The 26724-nt window shown below is 50.3% G+C and overlaps 1 protein-coding gene across 1 annotated transcript in view; it reads right to left on the reverse strand.

The window, feature by feature from the left end:
* Nucleotides 1-549: 549 nt before the first annotated feature.
* Nucleotides 550-26724, reverse strand: part of GLIS1 (GLIS family zinc finger 1) — a 427670-nt gene continuing 401495 nt past the window's right edge. Inside the window, exons 5-10 of the mRNA XM_006839786.1 lie at nt 22021-22131; nt 18143-18275; nt 13203-13359; nt 3570-3748; nt 2891-3058; nt 550-780 (exon numbers count right to left, since the gene is read on the reverse strand). Of these exons, the coding sequence (XP_006839849.1) occupies nt 623-780; nt 2891-3058; nt 3570-3748; nt 13203-13359; nt 18143-18275; nt 22021-22131 (906 nt within the window). The 3' untranslated portion in view covers nt 550-622. The remainder of the gene's footprint in view (nt 781-2890; nt 3059-3569; nt 3749-13202; nt 13360-18142; nt 18276-22020; nt 22132-26724) is intronic.

Genomic DNA, 26724 nt, shown 5'->3' on the forward strand with positions numbered 1-26724 from the left:
CCCGTGAAGTTAGTGCAGAGTAGAGGTTTGGCTTTAGGTTTTGGTGGGAACTGAAGTAAGTCACTTAACCCCTCCCAGCCTCCGTGTGCTCATCGGTCCACGGGGCCAAACCTACTTCGCCTTATTGTCCTAAGGACTTGTTGTCCTTAAGGACTGGTGCTAGTTCTGTCATGGGGACCAAGGAGTGCTGCTTCCCTGACTCCACATCCAAAGTCAGGGCCTGAGCTGGTTTCCGTGAGTCCCAGGTCCTCTAGGCTGAATCATGTGGCAGGCAGAACCAGATTCCTGTCTCATTTCCAGTTTTTAATGTTTTTCTTGTAAAACCAAAAATACAAAACTGGCAGGGGAACCGGGAACAGGTTCTGTACATTTTATATACACGAGGTCTGTGATTTCAAAACCAGAGTGGGAACAACAAAGGCACAACCTAAAAGATCACAAGGGACACGGATCCTGATGGCCCCTCTGAGTGCCTGGCTGGCCAGGGGCCCGCTCACGTGGCAGGAAGACGACGCTGGTGGGCGGCCTCAAGGTGCTGGGCAACACACGGGGAGGGCAGGGCCGGCAAGTGGGCCGTGCGGCACCTGTGACGGAGGGTGGGCAGGTGCGGTGGGGGCTCCCTTCAGGTGTCTGTGTAGATGGAGGGGATGTGACTCAGGCAGTGGTCAAAGGCCCCATTGGGGAAGAAGCCACAGTCCTCAGGGCCGCTGGGCACCACGTCTTCAGGCGGTTGCGGCGGCAGTACTGTGGGGCACGTAGCCTCGGCCAGGGCCTCATAGCCTGTGGGTGGGTGGGAGGGGTTGGGGCTGGAAGGAGGAGCCACCCTACCTGCCTGTCTTCTCTGGGAGCCCTCAGTGGACCTGCCTGCCTAGGCACTTACAGAGAGGGAATGGGGAGGAGAGCCAAGGAGGCTTGCAAGATAGAGCCCTAGACCTAACACTTTTAGGAGGGTCCACGGAAGCTGGGAGACAGGTATGTGCTGGTTTGAGGGGCCATCCCAGGTCTGTGGGGGCAGCATGTGGGGAACTGAGGGGAGGGTGTGGGTGGGCCTATCATAGCTCTGCTGCCATAGGTTCCTCCTAACCCGTAACACAAGAAACCCGGAGAAGAAAACTCACATTTACTGAGCATGTACTTAGTATCTAAGTCGCTATTTCACTGAGGTCTCACAGCAGCTCTGTGAAGTGGGTTCATTATCCCATCTTATGGATGAGGAGATGGGCAAGACACTTGCTTAAGGTCACACTGCTAGCAACCGGGGCAGGTGGGACTTGAACCCATATCCACCTAGCTCTGGAGATACCTGGCTCATCCACTGTACATGCTGTCTCTGAGGTGGGGTCACTGCTCAGAGACCCTACAGTTAGGTCATCTTTCCCGTGCCCTGCTTTAAGAGCCCTGTTTCTGGTTTGCTCTCATAAAGTTGTATGGTTTAAGGCAGGTGGGGGAGTCCTGATGTGGCGCTGTGGGTTAATGCACCAGACTGCAAAGCCATTTGAACTGCAAGGTTGGCAGTTCAAGCTCACCAGCTGCTCCTCGGAAACCCTATACAGGGTCGCTATTGGTCGGAACCAACTAGATGGCCCTTAACAGCAACAATAACAACAAGGCAGGTGGGCCTCCGTCTTCCTATCTGAACAATGGGTTTGGGCTCAACTGTTCCTGAGTTCCCATGGCCCCAGCACCTTGTCAATTTGGATTCAATCCTGTGACTCTTTTGGCTGAGGAAAGGGGCTGTGGGCAGCTGGTGGCATGGTGGCTAAGCCAGCTTGCTGAGCAGCTGGATGCTGGTTGTCACTTGGACAGCAGAGTAGAAGGGAGGCCAAAAGGAAGCCTGGGGCTACAACAGGACCCTGCCATTTGTCCCTCCTTCTGAGCTATGGTTTGAGGACTTCCTGCTACGTTGGGAAATCCAGCTTGGGATACGAGAGGGCATGGTGGTTGGGGTCTAATTTTGTTGGTACTGACTGGTCCATATGTGCCCCTACATGGAACACATCCACACTGACACAGACCATGTGGCCGTGCAGATGATACCTGCCTACACGGTGATCAGGCCAAGTGTGCACTGATGTCTGGACGCACATGTGCTAAGGGACACACACGTCTGTGCACACAGCCACGACATAGTATGCATGCAGAATGCTACACATGTGCAGGTACACACACGTGTGGACTCACACTACCCAGGCCCTATCCATGCTGACCCCTCCCCCCACACGAAAACAGAGCAGACACAGAAGCACGTGCCAACATGAACACACGCAGTCCCAGTGCACCTCCATACAGATGTACCCACAGTTGGGTGTGCTCGTCTGGGGCCTCAGTGAGACCCCCCAGCTGCTCACACTCAGAGCTGTCCAAGGGAGTCTCATCCTGCCCAGGCTTGTGGCCCTTTGTTGGCCCTGAGGCTGATTTGAAGTGGAACTTGCTGTGGGGAGCATTCCCCATGGGCCGAAGTTCCCTGTCCCAGCCATACACAGCTCCAGCCTAGGCCCCTTCCTGGAAGTGGGGTGTCTCTGGACCTAAGAGTCCTTATCTGGTCATTGGAGCTGAGTATTTGCCTCACCTCCCACTGTTTTCCAGGGTCTACAACTTGGTCTGGTACAACCTTTACCTCAAATTGAGACTGAGGCCGGTTCCTCATGTGTTCAGGAGCCCCAGAATGCAGACATTTTAGGTCATGTGAGATGGCAGAACACTAACCTGGTATCCAGCCCCGGTGCAAATTCTGGTTCCCTGGGGTCCTGGGGCTTCTCTGAGCCTCTGTTTTCCTGTCTGTAAAGTGGGCATGACATCCCCCTTCTACCACTGTAGGGCTGTCAACAGGATTCGGGACAATGGACAGAAAGCACCTGGGCTTTGGGAAGGGAGGCAGGCCGGGGCTTACCTGTGGCAGGTAAAGGTGCACTGAGGCTGTGGTAGCCATTGGGCCTCAGGGGGTTGAAACTGTGGGCCTCCCCGGCCAGTCCACCCCCACTGGCTCCTGGTTCGGCAGTCCGGTAGCAGTCACCATAGGAGAAGCAACTCTGGATAGAGTGGAAACTGCCTTGGTACCCTGCGGAGAGAAGCGGGGATGCAGTCACCATGGGAAGATGCCCAGGGCAGGGAGGGGAGTGTCCCTGAGGCTCTGTCTGTGTCCCCAAGTGTCCTGTTCTGCATCGTGGTGCGGCAGAGGGGAGCCCCAGGGACGGAAAGGTACTAGGAGTTGGGCCCCATTCCCAGCTCTGCCCTGCAGCCTCATTTAGCCCACTAGAGGTGCTGGTTGGGATGGTCTCATATAGCTGTATCTGACTGGTCATTTAGGGTTGATGTCTAGGCTCTGAGGAAGGACCTAGGGGCCACAGACCACCCTCTTCCAGACCAAACCAACTGCTTGTTGTCCCCGTCCTGCCATTATTGGTGCTGTCCCCTCTAGTCCTCTGACGAACTTCCCCAAGACATAGCTGTGGTCCTCACATTCACACTGTCATTCTCTGAGCATGACCAGTCAGCCTCAGGTGGCCATAATTTCTCCCCGTGCCTGAGTGAGAGGCGAATGTTTAAGAGAGGCTGTTGGCAGAGCTTACCTTGCGGGCTGGGCAGAGGTGCAGGCGGGGGGGTCTGGAAAGGTGGGTAGGGCGGCTTGCTGGGGAGCGAGGAGAAAGACTGGCCTCCTGGTGAGTGGCTCTGGGAGGCTGGTGGCAGTGGAGGTGGCCCGAGCCCCTTCAGTGGGCTGACTAGGGGAGAGAGGATGCCTGGTCCCAACCTGGGGGGCAGAGAAGGCGCTTGGGGTCACTGGGGACCAGAGGCATGGCTCTGCTGCTTTTTCCCCTCCAGTGATGGAGTTCGCACCTTGTCAGCCCACCTACTCTAACTCTGACGGCTACTATGTCTGAGTAGCCTCAAATGAATTACATTTTTAAATCTGCATTTTAGAATCAATCCAAAGGAAGACAAATGAATCTGGTTTTAGGATGTGTTCAAATCTTGATCTGCTCACATGGCCACATGATTTGGGCCAAGTGTTTAACGTCTCTGAGCCTTGGCTACCTCACCACCTGCACCCTGCAGTTCTGTTGTTGTCAGCTCTCTACCAATCGGCTTGACACTTGATGACCCCAAGAGTGGTGGGAGGAAATGCAGCTCTGTCCTGCACCAGTCCCATGATGCATTGTGGTTGGGAACACTGTGATCCATAAGGTGTCATTGGCTGATTTTTCAGAAGCAGACCTCCAGGCCTTTCTTCCTAGTCTCTCTTAGTCTGGATGGTCTGCTGAAACCTGCTTAGCATCATAGCAACACACAAGCCTCCACTGACTGACTCTGGTGGCTGCACATGAGGTGCACAGAAGGCAACTCTCCCTGGGAAGAGCCTGGCCAGTTCCTGAACAGGAGTTTACTTCACAAGCACCAGCAATTGCCATTCATGGAGCCCCTGCCTCACCCCGGCCCCTTGTGTATTCCTGTGAACCTCTAGCAGATCAGAAAACCAAGGATCAGAGTTGTTGTCCGTTACCTCTGGTCACATAGCATCAACCTTAAGGGCTATTGTTTTTGTTGTTAGGTGCCGTCAAGTTGGTACTGACTCATAGCATCCTGATGCACAACAGACTGTAAAACTGCTCTCACCATCCTTGCCACGCCTAAACCCACTGCTGCTGCCACTGTGCTAGTCCATCTCATTGGGAGTCTTCTTCTTTTTCACTGACCCTCCACTTTACCAAGCACGATGTCCTTTTACAAGGACTGGACCCTCCTGATAATATGTCTAAAGTATGAGAGATGAAGTCTGGCCATTCTGGCTTCCAAGGAACACTCTGGCTGTAGTTCCTCTGACACAGATTTGTTTGTTCTTTTGGCAGCCATGGAACTTTCAATATTCTCCTCCATACCGCAACTCAATTGCATCTATTCTTTTACAGTCTTCTTTATTCATTGTCTAACTTCCATATACATATGATGTTACTGAAAATACCGTGGCCCGGATCAGGCGTACCTTAGTCCTCAAACTGACATCTTTGTTCTTGGAACACTTTAAAGAGATCTTGTGTAGCAGATTTGCCTAATGCAATATAGTGTTTGATTTCTTGACTGCTGTTTGGTTGATTGGAGCAAAGTGATCAAAGCAAAAATCTTTGACAACTTCAATCTTTTCTACATTTGTCTGGATGCTATTTATTGGTTCAGTATAGTGAGGATTTTTGTTTTTTTCTTACTTTGAGGCGCAACCCATGCTGTAGGCTGTGGTCTTTGATCTTTATCAGTAAGTATTTTAAGTCCTTTTTGCTTTCAGCAAGCAAGGTTGTATTATCTACATATTGCAGGTTGTTAATAATTCTTCCTCCAATCCTGATGCCACATTCTTCTTCATATAATCCAGCTTCTCAAATTATGTGCTCAGCATACAGATGAATAAGAACAGTGAAAGAGTACAGTCTTGACAAACTCCTTTTCTAATATTAAACCAGTCAGTGTCCCCTTGTTCTGTTGGAACAACTGCCTCTCGGTCTATGTAAAGACTCCTCATGAACACAATTAAGTGTTCCAGAATATTCATACTTCGCAATGTTGTCCATAGCTTGTCATGATCCACACAATCAAAAACCTTTCCTCAGTCAATAAAACACAGGTAAACATCTTTCTGGTATTCTCTGCTTTCAGCCAAGATCCATCTGACATGAGCAATGGTATCCCCCATTCCACATCCTTGTCTGAATTCACCTTAAACATCTGAAAGTTCTCTGTCTTTAGAAAAATTTTACTTGCATCTAATAATAATGACATTGTCCTATGATTTCTGCATTCCATTGGGTCACCTCTCTTTGGTATAGGTAAAAATATGAATCTCTTCCAATCAGTTGGCCAGGTAGCTAGCTGTCTTCCTAATTTCTTGGCCTAGATGAGTGAGTGGCTCAAGTTCCGCATCAGTGTGTTGAAAGATTTCCATTTGTATTCCATCAATTCTCTGAGCCTTATTCTTCGCCAGTGTCTTCATTGTACATTGGACTTCTTCCTTCAGTATCATTGGCTCTTGATCATATGCTACCTCTTGAAGAAGTGGTTGTACATTGACCATTTCTTTTTAGTACAATGATGCTGTATGTTCCTTCCATCTTCTTTTGATGCTTTCTGCATTATTCACTGTTTTGTCCAGAGAATCTTTCAATATTGTGACTCCAGGTCTGAGTTTTTTTTTTTTTCTTTAGTTCTTTAAGCTTGAGAAACGCTCTTCCCTTTTGATTTTCTAACTCAAGGTCTTTGCATATTTCATAATACTTGACTTTGTCTTTTTGAGCTGCCCTTTGAAATATTCTGTTCAGTTCTTTTACTTCCTCATTACTTCCATTTGTTTTAGCAGTTCTATGTTGAAGACCAAGTTACAGAGTCTCTTCTGACATCCATTTTGGTCTTTGCCTTATTTTTTTTTCTTCTTAATGATCTTTTGGTTTCTTCCTGTATGATGTTCTTAATGCCATCCCACAACTCTTCTGGTCTTCAGTTATTGTTATCTAACTCATCAAATCTGTTCTTGAGATGATCTCTAAATTCAGGTGGGACATGCTCAAAGTCGTATTTTGGCTCTTGTGGACTTGTTTTAATTTTCTTCAGCTTCACTCGGAACTTGCATATGAGCAATTGATGGTCTGTTATAGTTTGCCTCTGGCCTTGTTTTGGCTGATGAGATGGAGCTTTTCCATATTATCTTCCCACAGATGTAATCAATTTGATTTCTGTGTATTCCATCTAGTGAGTTCCATGTGTATAGCTGTCTTTTATGTTTAAAAAAGGTATTTGCAATGAAGAAGTCATCGGTCTTGCAAAATTCTGTCACGTGATCTCCAGCATCGATTCTATCTGCAAAGTCTTATTTTCCAACAACTGATCCTTCTCCTTTGTTTCCAACCTTTACATTCCAATCTCCAGTAATATCAATACGCTTCGATTGCATGTTTGATCAATTTCAGACTGAATAAGTTGGTAGAATTCTTCAATTTCATCATCACTGGCTTTAGTAGTTGGTGCATAAATTTGAATAACAGTGCTATTAACTGGTTTTCCCTGTAGGCTTATGGATATTATCCTGTCACAGACTGTGTGCATTGTTCTTCAAGACAGATCTTGATATGTTCTTTTTGATGATGAATGCAACACCATTTCTCTTCAATTTGTCATTTCTGACATAGTAGTTGGTGGTTCAAGCTCACCAGTCACTCCTTGGAAACTTCTTACAAGGTCGCTATGGGTCGGAACCAACTCGATGGCACTTAACAAACAAAACAAACCAAGTGATTGTCAGATTCAAAATGGCCAATGCCAGTTCATTTAAGCTCACTAATGCATAGGATATTGATGTTTATGTGTTCTATATCATTTTTGACAACTTCCAATTTTCCTAGATTCATACTTGTTGTTGTTGTTGTTAGGTGCCATCAAGTCGGTACCGACTCATAGCGACCCTATGCACAGCAGAATAAAACAATGTCCAATCCTGGGCCAGCCTCACTTCCAATTTTCCTAGATTCATACTTAGGGCATTCCATGTTCTGATTATTAATGATGTTTACAGCTGGTTTTCCTCATTTTGAGTAGTGCCCTATCAGCAAATCCTGAAAGCCTTACTCCATTCATGTCATCATGGTCAACTCTACTTCGAGGAGGCAGTTTTTCCCCATTTGTATTGTGAGTGCCTTCAAACCTGAGGGGCTCATCTGCTACTGTATCTGACGATATTCTTGTGCTCTCCATCATGTTTCAATATTCAGTGTTCTGGTGCTGACAGTGTTCCACTGCTATTCATAAAGTTTTCAGTGATTAAACATTTGGAAATTGTCTCTCCTTCTTCCTAGTCTGTCTCAGTTCAGAAGCTCAGTTGAAACCTTTCCACCACGTGTGACCCTGCTGGTATTTAAAATATTGGTAGCCTAGCTTCCAGAATCATAGAAACATGCACACCACTACAGTGTGAAAAACTGACAGATGTGTGGTAGTATGGGCTATCGTGAAGTAAATAAATCAATGTAAACAAAGCTGGTATATATCTAGTATATTCATAGCCACTCTATGAATCATCATCATCATCATCATCATCATCATCATCATCATCAGGATGAGCGGAAGAAAAGCAGGTTCATCAATGTGAACAAGTCAGGCTTCTTTTCTCTGCACAGTGTAATTTTAGTAATCATCTCTGGCCCTATCCATGGTTATCTCTCTTCCACTTGCATATCTCCTGTGATTGGGAGCTCATCATCTTCTTTCATACAGAGCTTAAAGGGATGTAACACTCATCTTGGCATCTCCAGAAGTTCATGCTCTGAAACAAGAGCTGTGTAGTCACCCTCAGCCAGGCCGAGCCTAAATTAACTGTAGGTCAAGACTGCAAGCTGACTCTTTCCCCAGGGCCTCATGCTGCCTTCCTAAATCTTTGAGTCCTGTTTACTGACCAAAATGACTCTGAAGTCAGTTAGGCTTGAAGGCTCTTGGGGTTAGGCTAAGTGCATTGAAGACTGAGTGAGTGAGTGAGAGAGGGAGAGAGAACACATTGTCATACATTTTCTTGCTTGAATTTGTTGCAATCGGTATCATAAATCCAGTGTCATAGCTGCAGAGGATCATGCCACATTGGGCATGTTACCCTCACCCATCCCCTCCAGACATAAAGCATTAACTGGAAATCGCCTCTTGCTGAGGGGATCCTAGCTATGTGGTCCAGAAAAGGATGAGCTGGGGAGAGGATGGTGAGCTCCATGCCGTAGCTCTCCAGAATCCCCTCTATTCCTTCCAGCCTGGACATCCTTCTGTTCCCACCCGACACTGTGTGGCCACCATCCATGTGTCTGGAAATCTTCCTCCCCCCCCCCCCGGTCACCATGAGCTGACTGAGAGTAGCAGAGGGTGACCTCCATGCTGGATCCTCCATACATAGGCACCCACTGTCGGGCTTGCTTCAAGAGGTAGCATATGATCAAGAGCCAATGATACTGAAGGAGGAAGTACACGGTACATTGAAGGAATTGGCAAAGAACAAGGCACCAGGAATTGATGGAATAAACATTGAAATCTTTCAAGAAAGTGAGGTGGCACAGGAGGCACTCACTCATCTATGCCAAGAAATTTGGAAGACAACTATCTGGCCGACTGATTGGAAGAGATCCATATTTGTGCCCATTCCAAAGAGAGGTGACCCAACAGAATGCAGAAATCATCAGACAATCTCTTTGATACCTCAAGTGAGCGAAGTTTTGCTTAAGGTAATACAGAAACAGCTACAATCATACATTGACAGAGAACTTCCAGAGATTCAAGTCGGATTCAGAAGAGGCCGTTGAAGGAGGGATATCATTGCTGATGTCTGATGGATCTTGGCTGAAAGCAGAGAATATCAGAAAGATGTTTACCTATGCTTTATTGACTACGCAAAGGCTTCCGATTGTGTGGATCATGACAAGCTATGGACAACATTGTAAAGTAAGAGTATTCTGGAATACTTAATTGTGCTCATGAGGAATCTGTACCTGGACCAAGAAGCACTTGTGCAAACAGAACATGGGAACACTGAATGGTTTAAAATTAAAAAAGGTGTGCGACAAGTTTGTATTCTTTCACTATACTTATTCAACCTGTATGCTGAGCAAATCATCTGAGAAACTGGGTTCTATGAAGAAAAACGTGGTATCAGGATTGGAGGAAGACTCATTAACAACCTGCGATATGCAGATGATACAACCTTGCTTGCTGAAAGTGAAGAGGACTTAAAACATTTACTGATGAAGATCAAAGAGCATAGCCTTTGGTATGGATTACATTCTAAAGAAAACAAAAATCCTCACCACTGGACCAATAAACAACATTCTTATCAATGGAGAAAAGACTCAAGTTGTCAAGGACTTCATTCTTCTTGGATCAACTATCAACACTCAAGGAAGCAACAGTCAAGAGATCAAGTGATGTATTGCATTAGGTAAATCTCTGCACAAGACATTTTTGAAGTGTTGAAGAGCAAAGATGTCAGCTTGAGGACTAAGGTGCACCTGACCCAAGCCATGGTATTTTCAATAACCTCATATGCATGTGAAAGCTGGACAGTAAATAAGGAAGACCATAGAAGAATTGATGCGTTTGAGTTATGGTGTTCGAGGAAAATATTGAATGTGCCGTGGGCTGCCAAAAGAACCAACAGATCCGTGTTGGAAGAAGTGCAGCCAGAGTGCTCCTTGGACAGCAAGATGGCCAAACTTCGTCTCTTATACTTCGGACATATTGTCAGAAGGGACCAGTCATTGGAGAAGGATATCATGTTTGGTAAAGTGGATGATCAGAGAAAAAGAGGAAGACCCCCAACGAGATGGATTGGCCAAGTGGCAGCATTGATGGGCTCAAGCGTAGCAACAGTAGTGAGGATGACCCAGGATTGGGCAGTGCTTTGTTCTACTATGCATAAGGTCGCTATGGGTCAGTTCCGACTTGATGGCACCTAACAACAACAACAACAACACACTGCCTACAACAGTGCTGTGTAAACTGTGGAGGGCAGTGCACAGGCCATGCGTCCTCAGAGTCCTGGGCCTGCTGCCTGCCTTGTCCCTCACAGCCCACTGTCCCTGGACTGCTTTCCATCCAGCCTCCACCTGAGAGATGCTGAGAAGGTCACCCAGTGGCTGGCACATGGCAACTGGCTGATATAGAAGAAAAAGTGGGTTTTTGAACCACTGAGCTACAAAACCCAGAGATGAACAGCATGGTAGCACTAGGGAGATCAGAGCTGACGGGGAAAAACCCATGCATCTTCAGAGTTTGTTTTTCTGTCTCAAATCTGCCAGATATTCACATTTGCCACCTTCACAGCCAGTGAAATTAAACAGACTTCAGCTCTATCCTCAGCAGACACTAAGGCTGAAATGAGGCCGCTCTACCTGAACGCTCTAAAAGGGAGAAAGAAGAGGGGGGCAAAAATCATCTGGAGCCCCTCTTGAGTCATGCTGATGATTCTTAAATCTAGTAGTTTTTACTTCAATTGAAACCTATAAAAATGAATATAAAACCTCACCGGCCTGCCAGGCAGAGGGCTTCATACCATGCAAGGGCCTGGGGAACAAACCACCCCATTCCATGTCTTCTCCAAGCCAGGGTAAATAAATTTTGTCATGAAGTCAGGCCCTCTTAGAATATTTTTGAGTGAATCAGATAATTCTGTCAAACTGTTTAAATGTCCCAGCAAACCACTGGGGGCCATGAGGGCTGTTCCCTGTTGACATTGGCTGGAAGGGAAAGGCTCAAGTCTCCCTCTACCTTCCCACCCCAGTTCTCAGGGGGTGAAAAAAGAAACCTATTTAAGCTGACCCAGGGCTGGTGTCTAGCGAACGTGAGGACCTTCTCTCCCACAGCCTACCGGGTAGGAGTGACCTGTGTTTGTGCTCCTCCTCCTATGGCAGGGGTGGTGCTGGGCAGGGGTCCCATTGGTCATGTCATCACTCTGTCTCTCTCTGAAGAATCATGTTGGGCACTTATGTGGGTGGCAGGCAGGTGATGAACGAGGCCAGCAGAGTGCACAGGCCCGAGTGGGGAAAGATTGGAGTGGTTTATTTCTCTGTGGTTGCGAGGTGTTTCAGGGCTGGCTGGTGGGTCTTTTGGGGTGGGTGGGGCAGGGGTTAATGTCGATAGAACCTGTACTGGTGATACACACAATGTCAGGTATAAGTATTTGCCCATTTTACAGAGGTGGAAACTGAGGCTTGGGGAGGGTCTGGCTTTCTTTTTCCCTCTATTCAGCCCATCAGGGAGGGATCTCCACCCACACTTCAGTCACAGCCTCCCCTAGTTATGTGAACTGTGCCCCTGGCACTAATGCCCCTCCTCTCCCCTCAGAGCCAGGGCTTCACCACTGTCATCCTGGATAGCGCCACTGAGTGGATGGTGACTCATTTGAACTACTCCATAGGGTTTCCATGGCTGTGACCTTTCAGAAGGAGATGGCTAGGCCTGCCTTCCAAGGTACCTCTGGGTGGTTTAAAATCACCAACCTCTTAGTTTAGTAGTTGAATGCTTAATCAGTGCCACCCAGGGACTCTTGACCTGGGTGGGACTGTTGACCCTGCTTTACTTCACAAGTGTCTCCTCTCTCCCAGGTCTGCACCCCACATTCCATCTTGCCCCTTAGTAACGTAGCCCTTACCCCCAGACCTGACACATCGCTGCTCCACACTCTTTAAGACAGGGCTCCAGTCCCACCACAGCCCTTGTGATCCAGCCCCATTGACCTCTTTCCCCAGCTCATTACCCCACAAGAAGATTCATGTTTTTTCCAAACGCAAATGGCTCTCACCACACCTGCCCTTTGCCAACCCCTGTACTCAGCCAGCACCTGCTTGGCTTGGCATCACCTTCTCCAGAAAGCCCTCCCTGACTTCCTCTGCTTCCTCCTCTTAGGACACCCACCCTTGTGGGTAATCTCTGTAGCTGTGTCTGTCTGCTCCTCACACACAGCTTCTCCAGAGTAGAAATCAACACTGGGCTCAGGGCTTGCCTGGCTCAAGAGCTAAGAATACAGACATTGAATGAAAGATGAAAATGAATGGAAGGCAGAAGGAGCCCACTGGGCATGAATCAGAGCAGGCAGGCCAAGGCCTTGGGGAGGAAGGTGAGGAAAGAGAGGAAGGCTAGGGCCAGGCCTGGGGGACAAGCGTGATCAAGTCCCTGTTGGTGATAAACAAGTGGCAGGAAGTGCGGCTTGCCTCCCTCTGCCCATTAGCAAGGAAAAATGACTTCAGTAGCTTTGGGGGTCAGCAATGAATACACCCATCATTTTCAGCCAGTGAAGTGGTCACAAAGAGAACCACATTGGACACAAAAAGAGGTTGTCCCTCCCCCATCAGTGACCTCCCTGGGCAGCCTCAGCAGGCTGGGCCAGAAATGGGGGTGAAGTTCTGGCCTGTCAGGCAGATGAGCCAGAGAGAAGCCTGGGTGTGTGGCAGCTCAGGCTCCAGGGAGTGGGGGTAAAGGGATGAGGTGTCCCCCAGTGGGGAGGAGAGAGTGTCTGACGCCAGGCATTAAGCCAGAGCGCCAATACTATCCACCGGTGACATCGTACAGGTCAAGTGCTCCCCAATAGTGGACATTCTCATGATCAGTAACAACCAGAGGGTGTTCAAGATGCCTGCCCTGGTCTGTGCCAATCCATGTGTCCACCTACTGTCCCAGGAGGCCAGGCCCCGTGTACATACCCATCCCTGGTGCTCTCGGCCATGGGCAGAGGGGACAGATGGTGGTGGGAACTGGAGGTGGCGTCCAGGGGCTGATGCCTGGAAGGGACATCGTGTGTGGGGGGCAGGATTCCCGAAGCCAATCCATTATGGGGGGTGATGGAGCCAGGATACACACCTGCAGAGAAGTAAACAAACATCACTGGACTCTGACCACTCCCTAGAGGTGGCCGTGAGGGCCCAGGAGTTGTGTGAAGGAAAACAAGCGAGGTTGTATTGATAAATGTGCAGGGCCCACACAAGGGAGGGCCCCAGTTTGCTCTGTTTAAGCCCTGCTGCAAAGCTGTGAGCAGGGCTGGCCCCGAGGGAGGGGGCGGTGGTCTGTATGGAGAAAGCTGCTGCAAACCTGTGTAGGGCTGTTCTGAAGAGAAAAAAAGCAAATGGCTTTACTGGTGATAAAGTGATGCAGCGTTCACCCAGGAGCAGGGAGAAGCCTCAGAGAAGCAGATCCCAGCGCAGAGCTGGACGGTCCTGCTCTGCGGTCCTGCCCAATAGGAAGGGTGCTGCAGGGTAATGAACTGGCTTTGCAGAGAATGGACCACCTGCCCCTAGTAGTGTGTGAGTGGAGGCTAGGTGTCTACAATGGGGGTCTCCTAGTTGGGTGACAGGCTGGCAGGGGGACCTCTAAGGCTACCATGTATGATAGTATACAGGCTGTATACTGCACAAGGGTTCCAGTTTGGGGTTGGAATCAGCTGTATTCTAGCCTCAGATTCTAAATCTACAGAAGACACCACAGGGTAAAATCACTTTTTATCAGAAAAGCCCCAAGGACCTTATGCTTGTTGAGAAGCTGCTAGGATCAGTGGGCAACAAGAGTTCAGGGTCAGATATTGTTCTAGGGGACTCATTTGAGGGTGTGGGAGTTACTAAAGTTAGTGTTCCCCAAACACCTTCAATAAGGAGCCCCAATCAGAGTGGAGAACACACCCCTTTCCTAGGATTGGTGCTTGAGAAGAACAGAACTGGGTTTAAAGTTTTCTATTTTATCAGAAAACAATGGGGCCAATTATGCATTTTTTCTTTAACCTGGCCATGCTTATGGTGAACAAAATTGGCCTGATTTTCCCCTAAATCAATGCATCAAGCTGATGCCCTGGGAGGGCTCTGTGGAGCCAGGGGTTGTGCCCAGGGTCACACTTATGCAGTGGTTACTTGGGTTGACTGGTAGCTGTCCTAGACCAGTTGCTGCATTTTCAGTACCACTCTGATTACCTTAAATCTATACCCAGTGGTCTATGTCGCCTGGTGAGGACCATTCTGAGAACATACCTGGCTTCGTGTATGGATGGGGAGGCGGGTGGTGGTGGTGGTGGTGAGGGAGGAACTTCACCTTTTCAGGTGATTGGGGTTCTGAGGTTAGCCTGTCTCAGACTGGTCCCTCAGATCCAGGCCTGCAATGCAGGGAGTTGCTACAAGGAAGTGAGTAGAAGAGCTTTGGCAAGGAGCAACACTGAGTGACCATGTAGGGGTTCACAATAGGGAGCAGTGCGAACTGTAGCAAAGCGGCAAGAACATGCCCTTAGAGCCCTTCAGAAACTATTAAAAACACACACACACACACACACACACACACACAAACACTGTGCCTATGAGACCAAACAATTTGCATCACCTGGCCTCTATAGAGTTAAGGGCCCTGGTGGCACAGTGGTTAAAGTGCTCGACTGCTAATCAAAAGTTTGGCGGTTCTAACTTAACTCAACATTTCTCAAGAGAAAGATGTGGCAGTCAAGATTTGCAGTCTTGGAAACTCTATGGGGCAGTTCACCATAAGAAAGAACCGACAGTAGCTGTGGGTTTAGTTTTGGGGTTCAGCCTAGAGTTAATAGCTGCAGACACCCTCTAGTTGGTTATAATTGGTGAGATAAACCCAGATTCAGATCACAAGACTTTCTACTCTTACAACAAACGTGTCAGCCGTTACCGATCATCAAGAATATAGTATGTGCCTAAATATTTCACCTCATTTATCTAGTTCAGTCATCTCAACAACGAGGGGATACTAGGAGATAATATAGCCCCATTTCATGATGAAAAAAACTCAGGCTCATGAAGTTAAATGACCTGCTCAAAGTTACACAGCAGAATCTAATGTGGCCTATCTTTGGTCCCAGCCCTGACCCCGCTGGCCTCTGGAACCTCTGCCCCTGTCCACCCATCCCTGCCTGTCCACGGCCAGCACATCCCTTCCATGGCAGGAAGACGGCGGGTGGGGGTAGCGATGTTGCTCCGGGACTGCACTGCTCACCACTTCCCTAGCACCTCCTTGCCTGCCATCTTGAACCAATTTGGAAACCTGACAGCTGGGAAGGCCTGGAATCCTGATAAATCCCCCTCCTGTCCCTCAGCCACGCTGACCTCATGCTTCTCACGTCCTCGCTGCTCATCACGTCCCCTGGTCTGCAGAGATGCTCCTGAGGTAACCTATGAGGGAAAGAGCTGGTCCTTCCCTAGGAGACAAGCCCACAGGAGCTTCCTATCACCAGACAAGGGAAATGCCATGCCACTCCCACCCCTCTGTTCTAGAACCTTCCATCCCAACACTCTTTGAATCTGTTCCCTGCTTTCCCTCGCCCCTGCCTTGTCTTGTTCTGCAACAGCCTCCTGAGAACACGTGGTAGGTGCCTGAGTGAGCAACATGTGAATGAGAATGAAGGAAGCAGCGTACCTGTGAAGGGGACGTCACAGGCCTCCCCCCACAACAAACCACATTAGGCTATAAATCAGCGTCATCAATCATCAGCCATGATTGCTTAACCTCTGCCCCTACCATCTGTTCTCAACTGTGCTGCCGGCATGTGTGTTGAGGCTGGCCTGATGCTGGGGGGATCTGGGACCCCTGGGTTTGCCTGGCTGGTCCTTCCCTCTGGCAGCAGCTGGAAGGCTCAGGAGGTGCTAACTGCAGTGCAGACAATGTATGAGCAGCACAGAGGCAGCAGACCAGAGTGGTCAAGAGCACGGCTTCACAGCCTGCCTCTGCCACATTCTGTAGCAATCTCAGGCGAAAGTTACTTAATCTCTCATTGCCTCAGTTTCCTCATCTGTACAAAGAAGAGCATACAGCACATACTTTAGAGGGTTGATGTGAGGATTATGCATGTATAGTCCCTACACACAGCTTCTGGCACAGAGTCAATTGCATGATTCTAAGAGGGATGAGCTACAACAATAATGAAAAAATTACGTGCCACAAAATGTGACCACATCCACAGCTGCATTTGTTCTCACAGCAGGTCTTGGAGGGAAACTAGCTTGGAGCAGGGAGACACCAAGCACTCACTGCCACAGAGAGAGCAGTTGGTTTCGGCCAGTGTGGCCCCCAGAATGTTTCCTCAACGGGACTTTGTTTTTCATTGGTAGCGTGGGCTTAAGCCCCCATACCACACTGGATGGTGTGGATTCGATGAGATGTTGGTAAAGTGGCCCAAGTAGGTGCTCTCAGGACGGGGACAGCCATTGCTAATCTACTAGAGCTCTCTTTCTTGCAGTCAGAAGGCAGCTGCAGAATCTTTCTCAACACAGAGCCCCAGGCAGCCATTACTAGACGCTGGGAGCTGACACTTAAGACACACACGTTCATCATTCCTGGGTGACGAGGCCCAGCACTGGGCTGGGCACCGCAGTGCTCAGTGTAATTCATGAGCAGCAAGAAGGCAACAGACTAGAGTAGTGAAGACCATGGGCTTCAGATCTCAAGGGGTAGTCTCCAATGCCACCCCTGTGCCCGCTTCTAGCCCTGCCGTTTTAGACATTCTGAGACTCAGTGAGGTCACCCCATATGGAGGGGCCCCTCTAGCCAGAAGGAGGAGGGTACAGTCCTCCTGAGATGTCCTTGCCCTGTGGGTCTGCCTGACCCCTACACGAAGGGGAGCCCATGAGAAAGGGCCCAAGCCTTCTCTTCCTGCGGCTGTTTGTCAGTGCTTTGACGTATTTTAGTATCTGCTGCTGCTTCAATATTGAAGGGAAAAAACAAAATAGTGAAAAAATGTTAAAAATGGTTGGAGTAATTCAAGAAATCCCGGAGGGTGGGCAGAGCTTTACGCTCTGATATTGTGGTTTCTTGAGGGTGGGGTAGGGGTAAGTGTGCAAGTATTATCATCTGGAATCTAAAGGCCACGCTGCCCTTATCTGGGCTGGAGTCCCAAGTCATGCAGCCAGAATTCCTACTGTGGCCTGGGAGCGGCCCACAGGCTGCCTCCACTGGACCAGAGGCTTTGTGTGTCAGGCTAGAGGATCTGCAGGGACCCCATGTCTGGGCTACAGAGCTGAGTAAGAAGCTGGAAGTGATTGTGACCAAGTCATATGCCGTCTGATGCTAAATGTCATGGTGAGGGTTAGACAAGACTTTAAGTCCAAGTCAGGGCCACAGTGGGCTCTTCCTGAAGGCACTTTCTTCTCAGGCAGTCTGGACCTTACACCCAGCATCTCATCTCACTGAATGCTGGGGTTTGGTGATTCTTCAATGGGGCAGATGCTGGCCCTGCCCTGGAGAAGTCAGTAGGTAGTCAGTAAGGGTGGGAGTGCTGGGGAGACAGAGCTCTTGGTGATGGGGTCGAAGAAAGTCAGAGAAAAGCATCCTGGAGGAGGGGGCAAGGAAATAGGTCCCTAAGGAAAAGCAGGAGAGGCTCGCTGGTAAAGCAAGACGTGCAGTGTCTCGGGCATGGGAGGGAACTGTGCTCAGTGTGTACCAGGAGGCCAGGCTGACAGGAACCTGGGTTTCAGGCTTTGGGCAGTGGAAAGCCCACAAAAGTCCTAAGGAGTGTGCTGCAGAGAGGGTGGGCTGAAGGAATGAAATCCAGAGTAGGTGTCCTTCAGCAAGTGTTATCCTGTGGTGGTCTTCCTACAGTGTAAGAGCCCTCTCGGGCTGTGCACCTGGCCGTGCCTCCCCACATGCCTACCTGGGAGCAGCTCCTGGCTCAGGGCACGGCCACCCTTCCCATCGCTGGCAGCCAGCTGTGTGGATGCATGGATCTGCTGGAGAGCCAGGCACTCGGTCAAGACGTCGGCCTCAGGGTCGGAGCCCATGTGCAGCTGGAGGAGCAAGCAGAGACGGGGAGTGTTAGCAACCCTTGCTTTAGAGAACAGAGCACCTCACTGTGCCTGTTTCCTTATCTGTAACATGAAGCTAATGGCACCTAACCCACTGCACACTGTGAAGGTTTTGTTAGTCTGGGCCCACTGGGAAGCAGATGATCACATGGGATTAATCATGCACAGACTCTATGAGGAGAAGCACCCATAGGAGAGAAAACAGGAAACAGATAGCTGGGCAGGCTGCGAGGGAGAGAAGCTTCCTAGACTGCTAGTCAGTGTGAGGAGGGGTTGGCCAAGTCTTCAGAGATGCTTGAGGGAGTCAAGGTTAGGTCAAGGTCAGACGAGTCCTATGTCTGCTGGGAAGGGGTCTGCCTCAGTATCTCTACTGGGCCTGCTGAGCTCAGCTACAGCCCATGGAGGTTGGGCCTCAGCAAAGAAGGGCCAGCTGGTGGCTACAGGTCTGCAAGGTGACTTGTTGGGGCTGCCACCAAGTGAACAGGGAATGTGGTGGAAATAAAGCACTTGGCACAGAGCCTGGCACATAGTGGGTACTTGGTAAGCAACTTCCAGTTCCTCCTCTCCAACTTTTCTTCCTTCCTGGCCCATGATACAGTGGACACAGTCTAGGACTAGGGCCAGAAGATCCAGGCTCAAATCTCACCCCATCTCTTCCTACCCCATGGGACACTGAATAAATCATGTAACCCTCCTCAGCTGTCTGCAGAAAGTTGTAAGCATGTCCTCATCCCAGGTTTCTGTGGGGGGGAATGAAGGAATGAAGGGGATGGACATGCTTAATGAATGTGCTTTGTGAATGGCTGACTGACCTCCAGCTAGTTGAGCCCCACATGGTCACACAACAGGTGGATGTGAAGGGTCAGTATGTGGACTTGAGAAGGTCTGGGCAGGGATGTGGTCCGGCAACCCAAGGGAGGGCAGAGCTTTTGGACAGAACCATCCAGGCTGTCCTCAAAGCCAGGCTCGAACTCTGTGTCATCTCAAGAAATCTTCATCTTTCCACATAAGGCCAGAATGGGGACGCCGAGGGTCCCAGTGGAGTCCCCAGGACACCCAGTGATGAGGGAACAGAGCTTGGATGGGAAGGGCCTCTACTACCCTGGACTCTAACCAAACCTGGATGGACTCTAAGAGTCAGAGGCCCATGAGACTGAATTTCCAAGCCTTCCTTTTACCCAGGACAAAATCGACCCAGAGAAGGCAAGAGCCTAGTCCCATGTCACACAGCAGTGGAGTGTTTGTCCTGAGGGTTTTTCCACTCTCCCAAGCCAGCAGGGCCAGGACCTAGCTAAGGGAAGACATGCCCAACCTCTCCCGGGCTCTCAGCTCCCTGACCCAGCAGCTGTTTTCCATGTAAATGAAGTTTCTGGCAAAAGAGGGCCAAGGCATGTTCTTTCAGACCGCAATGTCAATCGGATTAGGAGCAGCAGGAGAGGAGAATTAAGGAAGAAAAGCATTTCTAATTCTCTCTGAAACGCAGCACGGCTGCCAAGGAGTTGTCATAATACAAGGGTCGCTTTACCCAGAAAGATATATCATCTCCGATGGCTTGTAATGTATGCTTATTGTTGAGAAGTTTGCAGGTCTCTGGGGCTCAGTGTGAGCCAAGCACGGGGCCTGGGAAAACCAGGGCAGGATTCTGGTCCTCGGGCACCGGTCCGCTGGGACAGAAGCCTCCCTGGCATGGAGCCCCACTAACCTGAGCCTGGGCCACTGCCTGCTCCCCACTCAGGCCCCTCAGCCTGAGAGCAGAGTAAAGAGCTCAGGACCTGAAGACAGACAGGTCCAGGATGGGATCCAGCTCTGTTACCTCCAGGCTGCATGACTCTGAGCAGGTTTCTTAGCTCTCTGAGCCTCAGTCCCCACATCTCTAAAATGGGAGTAAAAATAGTCTCCACTTCCTAGGGCTACATTGTTGTGTGCCACTGAAGTAACACTATGTGACCGAGTAGAACCCACCCTGAGGGTTTTCTTAGTTGTAATATACGGTCACGACAGGTTGGAACTAACTCACCAACACTTAACAACAGTCTTTACAGAAGCAGATCAACAGGTTTTGCTCCCTCATAGTGGCTGGGTGGGTTCAAACCAGCTACCTTTCAGTTAGTAGCTGAGTGCTTAACCAGTGCACCACCAGAGCTCCTCTCTTGGGTTATGGTGAAGATGAAATGTGATGTAGTTTGTGAGGCACCAAGCACAGTGCCTGAGCCACCAGAGCATTTGGTTAGGGCTCTACCTCCTTCTCAGGTGACTGACTGCAGGATTTTGACCCTAGTGGTAATGGTGTAGACTGGGATCACATACAGCTTCCAATGGCTCCCCACTGCCAGTCAAAGACTCAAGTCCCACCCTGGCTGTCCCTGTCCCTGTCTTTCTCCTAAGGGTCCACCTGCTCCCAGTGTTTCATCTCTCTACACCCCCATCCCCAGGGTCCCAAGCCAGGCTGCTTTCCCCAGCCTGTTTTATTTGTGGCTTTGAACAGTGCTTGAAATACAGCAGGTGCTCTTCCACCACTGTCCGTCTCTGCTGCCCACACCCTCCCTGACCCTCTCTTGTCCCGTGGCCCTCTGGACATGTGGATTACACCCAGAAAGGCAGACTTTGCTCCTGTCCCTCCTGTTGCAACTCACAAACTGCTCATCCAAAACTGAGCCCACAGTTTTCTCCCGCATACTTCCTTCATTCCTGGGGTCTCTGTCCAACCACCCTGCCCCACAGCCTGACATTGGGGCTCCATCCTAGGCTCCTCTGGGGCCACTAAGCCCACACTGCAGCTCAGACCGCACCATTTCTCTTGCTCCTCAAAGTGGCCTCCCAGCTTCGAATCTTTTGTCAACACCCCAACCTATTCTCCACATGCCTCCCATTGCCATCTTTTTAAAGATCATGGTCACATGTCCCTTCTCTGCTTCAAACCCATGAGTGGCACCCCGCTGTCCTCAGTACAAAGTCCAATCTCTTTGACCAGGCTGCCTGCTCACTGTCTGCCTCCTGCCGTTCACTCGCCGGGGTCCACGCTTCTTACCTGTCTGCACATGCCCCATACTTGCTCCTTCTTCGACACTTAATGAAAACATATGCTCACTTCTGTTTTGAGCTTTGACTTTGTGCCAGAGACTGTTCTAAACATTTTGGTGCATGTTTACTCATTTGATCCTCACCACGGCCTTTAAGGCAAGTTCTTATTGTCCCCAGTGGACAGCTAAGGCACACACAGTATAGGCCACAGAAGTGACCGTGAAGCCTGGCTCCAGAAGGCACGCTCTTGTTCACTGTGCTCCATTGGCCCCAGCATGTCAATTATTCCACGGACCCTTACCTGCCCCGATGATTCTTGCATACCTCTGCTGTGGTCTTTATTATATACAGATGATGTTGAGTTCTCTCTTGGGATCTCACCCACTAGGCCACTGAAGAGTGTGCTTTTCTATGTTTTGCACCCTCATTGCAAAACAGAGCCTGCCTCCAATGTTACTAAATAAGACGGATGAGTGGATGACAAGCAGGTAGATGAATAGATGATGTGCGGCTGCTGGGGGTCAGGAAGTAAGGGCCGTGGGGACAGTCAAAGAGTGAAGGGCAGATGGACAGACAGTGCCCCCATGGCTGTGTGGGTGGTGAACGCACCTGGACAGTGTGGGCACCTGGCCTGTTGCCTGGAAGGGTGGCGTGGGCAGCCATGCTGGGCTCTGCAGAGATGGGCCCAACTTGGAAGCTGGCTTACCTTCTTACGCACCTGCTGCTCCTTGGCTGAATGGGCTTTCACGTGCTTGCGGAGAGAGCTGGGGTCTGTGTAGCGCTTGGAGCAGCCAGGGATCTGACAGGCGTACGGCTTCTGTAACAGCAGGGACAGGATGAGTGGTGGCCCAACACCTCTCAGGGCCAAGGCATCACTTGCCAGGTGCTGCTGCGTGACCAGCAGTGGAGGGAAGACAGGTCAACGGGGTAGGCTGCCGGATCAAGCCCTGTCACCCTGCCCACAGGTATGGGGACGGTGACAGGCCTGGGAGTGAAGTGAGGAGGCAGCGTCTCCATTCTGCCCTCACTCTGGGACCTCCCCCACCCCCAGTCTCACTTTCTCCTCTGCAAAATGGACCATCTGAATTATGAGGGCTCTTCCTGCTCCGACTCTGGTTCTGAGTAAAGAGCATTCTTTGTAGCAGCAGTCAGTGAAGGAGGAGAAGGGGGAGAAGGAGAGCGGATGGGATGGGTACAAACTCTGGGACAAACTGCAAGTACAGGAAGATCCTAGACTGGGAGGGATAAACCACGCCTTGCAGGTGGACCTGCTCTCTGGGCCACAAGAAAACCCAGGTTCTGTGCCTGACAAACATGGAACCAGATCTCAGAGAACATAGATTCAGCCTGTGAGGTATGGGCACGTCCCTCTTTTGGGGCCCACCTGCTCATCTAGAACGTGAAACCCAAACTGAACCCACTACCACTGAGTACATTCTGAGTCCGTAAATCCTTTCGGAAGCAGAAAGCCTCATCTTTCTCATGAGTGGCTGGTGGGTTTGAACCACCGACCTTTCAGTTAGCAGTCACGTGTTTATCCTACAGTGCCACTAAGGCTCCTTAGAACCTGGAAAGTGGACTCTAACTCCATGCCCATGCCCACCCCAGTATTCCTGGCCTAGTCCTATCCTGCTGGCAGGCACTGGTTTCTCCCCTCACACTGTCAGCCTGTCTCAGAGGTCTAGCCCCTCAGGACCAGGGCTTCTCTTGACTGGTCAGTGTCGTCAGGTGTTGGGCAGTTTTTCAACTCATGTTGACTCCATGTGTGCATGGAGTTCTCTGCTTCATGAGGTTCTCAGGGTTGTCACCTTTTAGAAGCAGGTCCCCAAGCCCATTCACCTCTGGCTCCTCTGGCCACCACTCACCCTCCTTCCCATCCTTGAGCTCACAGGCCTGTGAGATGCTGTTCCCGGTGCCTCTCCCCACGCAACCAGGCATCCCTCCTTCCTTTCCCACCTAGCCACGTTCCCTCCTCTCCTCCCCACCTCACAGGCTGCTGTTCCGGCTGTCCACCCTGTCCTGCTGGGTTTTTCAGGGGCCCCTCCTCTCTGCCAGGTGGGAAAGACACCTGTCTGATTCATCTTGGGGCTCAGGGCCTCTCAATTACAAGTGAACCCTGATCTAGTCTGCAAGGATTTCCGCAATGACCTGCTTGGGTACATCAGCTGCTGCTGGGGCGTGGAATTCATATAACATTCCCTTTGGGGACACATCTAGTGTTTTCTGTTTCTAGGATCCTCTGGCCTCCCAGAATGGCAGGGGGCGGGGTGCTTGGAAGAAACGCCACCATTTGGTTTTAAGGACAGGGTCTACTGTGTCCCTATCACATACACCCATGTGGAACTACCCCCAAACTTTAAGGCAACTCTTCCCTGATGGACTGAGGGGAGGCCAGTCCAACCTCAGACCCAGGGAGAGCTGCTCAGGGCCCAGGGACCTCGAGGGGAGGAGAAGCAGAAAGATGACCATACCTTAGTGCTGCCGCGGAGAGTTGCCAGGTTAAAGAAACGGAGGAGAGCAAAAAGAAAGAGACAGACCAGTGAGAGGCGTACCTGCATTGAAAGGACACCATGGAACAGGAGGGTGGAAGGTGTGTGCAGACCTGCCCAGAGCCCCTGTTACACAGTGTCTCACACACACAGGCACACACAGAGTTAACGCAGCCTCACACACTCACAACCACACACACAGAGCCTCACTCATAAACCACCACATCCAATCAACAGAGCCTCACACACTCACAACCACACACACAGAGTCAACACAGAGCCTCACTCACAAATAATAACATATAGTCAACAGAGCCTCACACACTCACAACCACAGTCAACACAGAATACCTCACACACTCACAACCCCACAGAGTCAACAGAGCCTCATATACTCACAGCGCCCCCACAGAATCAACACAGCCTCACAGCCTCACAACCAAACACACAAGTCAACACAGCTTCACACACTCACAACCACACACACACAGTCAACACAGACCCTCACACACTCACAACCACACACAGTCAACACAGACCCTCACACACTCACAACCACACACAGTCAACACAGACCCTCACACACAAACGACACACACAGTCAACACAAAACCTCACACATTCACAACCACACACTTAGTCAACACAGACTCTCACACACAACCACACACACAGAGCTTCATACACAGTCACACATGTAGTCACATACACAGTCATACACAGTCACACACAGTCTCACACACATGCACACATAGTCTCATACGTACATAGTTTCACACACAGAGCCACACACACACTCTCTCATACACAAATATATGATCATATACAGAACCTCAGACACAGTTACACAGACACACACACACACACACAGTCACACACACAGACCCTATCTTAGGGGTCCTGACTCCCTCTCATGGGCCCTGCCCTGCCCTGCCCTGAGCCAGGCCCCAGGCCCCAGGCCCCAGGGCCTATCCCTGGGGGAAGCTGATAGAAATCCACATGCTTTCATCAAAACACAAACAAATAGAGCTCAGCATACAGACACACTCCCTGGAAGGAGGAAGGCAAAGCCCATCTCCTTGTTTGTTTTTCCAGGGCCTGATGTGTGCAGAACATTCCTTAGGCGGAACTGCCCGTGAGCCTTCAGGACACCATGTGCCTGTCTCAAGCCAGCAGCCAAACCCCGGGCTGGAGTCACTGCACAGGCGCTCAAGCCAGAGTCACCTTATTAGCGTTAATCATGAGAGTGACCATCATGGTTCTGAGAGAATGGGCACGCAGCTCACAGAGAGCTGTCCTCACTGACGCAAGGTTCCTCTGTACAGGCCTTTGCTGAGCACTTCCATCCATGAGCCCTTAGAGTCTCACCTCTTCCCCACTTTTAAGAAGAGGAAACTGAGGCTGAGTACCTTGCCCAAGGCCTCACAGTAAGTGTGTACATGACATAGCTTGGACACCTCGTATGTGCAGCCCTGAGTAAACCAATGAAGTGGCGACTGTAGTCCCTCCTCCCCCCATTTTGCTACAGGGAAACTAAAGCCCAGAATGGACAGTGGTTTCTTCAAGTTCACATACGGGGTCTATGGTAGTCTGGACTCAGTCAGCAGTGAGTGAATAATCAGGTTGGGAAGATGGGGACTCATCTCTGCTGCACACACACGGGCTGGGTCTCTCCATCTGGCTTATTCCTCCCTCTGAGGAAACTGAGACCCAGCGACAAGGTAGCAGGGAGGGTCAGGATTAGAACCAGGCCTGGTTCTCTCCATAATCTGTTGAGTTGAACATTTCTGCCCATGGAGAAAATCCCATACTCTCTGATATCAGAGATGATGTGGGGACTTAGCTGGTTTCGTCCTGAATGGCCTGATCTACCAGTCCTCTGAGAGATGGTGGTGCTAGGGAGGCAGCCTAGCACCGTGGAGCTGTCCACTGGTGTTTATGAGGGAGTGGGGCTCCAGCGGGGTGCTGGGCTTGGCTGTGCATGCCCCAGGCTTCAGGGGGACCTACGAGGGAGCGGAAGGCCTAAGATGACTCTGCAGACTCATCTGAGCCTGACCCAACCTAGTTCCACACCAAGTAAGGGCTAGAGGCCTGCTGCGTTGGGGTGGGTCCAGGAAATGCACTGAGGAGGAAGGGACAGGGTTAGGTAAGTCAGAGGCCCAGGAGGCGTGGGGAAGTCATGAAGGACACCTAAGAGACACAACCACAGGTTCCTCTCAGGGTCTGGGCTGGGGTCCCAAGGACAGGGCTTATGAAAAGGTCATGAGAAGGGTGGGGTGGGGGGGGGTTGTGAGATGAACTCCTCACTTCATGTTCCCAGTACAGAGCGTGACAATGAAGCAGGGCAGGAAGGGGAGCTGGGTTCTGGCTGGACTCAGAGCTCTTCCCTCTCCACCCTGCCTTCTCAGCTCAGTCCTACCTCCCTGGGGAGCTGACATATCTGCCTTGTTTAGCAAAGAGCAGTGAACCTGAAGTCAGAACCAGTTCTGCATACCAGCTCCGTAATGGGGTAAGCCACTCAATCTCTCAAAGTTGGCCCCACCCCCCTTGGACCTGTTACCTTATCTGCATACTGGACAAAACTGGGCTGAATGGACTCTTGGACTGCCCAGCCTTTCACCCTCAGAGACTTCCAAACTTCTGTAGGAAGAGTGGGCCTGCACATAGGACCAAACCCACCAGTGGGACTGTGAGCTTAGTGTGGAGGTCAGCTGTGAGATGGGCAGCAAGCACTGTCCTTCCCTGAACCCTGCTTCCCTCAGCTGTCAGTCAGATGGGTTTCTAAGTGCTGACTGGAAAGTTGGTCTGAGATCACAGGAGATGATGGTGTTAGGAAGTACTCTGCTAACTGGTGGCGCCTATATGCACTAAAAGGAGTACCTGTACCTACTCTGAGAAAGCTGCCAACAGGAGGTGGGGGA

Source organism: Chrysochloris asiatica, unplaced genomic scaffold (assembly GCF_000296735.1).
Source record: "Chrysochloris asiatica unplaced genomic scaffold, ChrAsi1.0 scaffold00026, whole genome shotgun sequence".
NCBI classification, from domain to species: Eukaryota; Metazoa; Chordata; class Mammalia; order Afrosoricida; family Chrysochloridae; genus Chrysochloris; species Chrysochloris asiatica.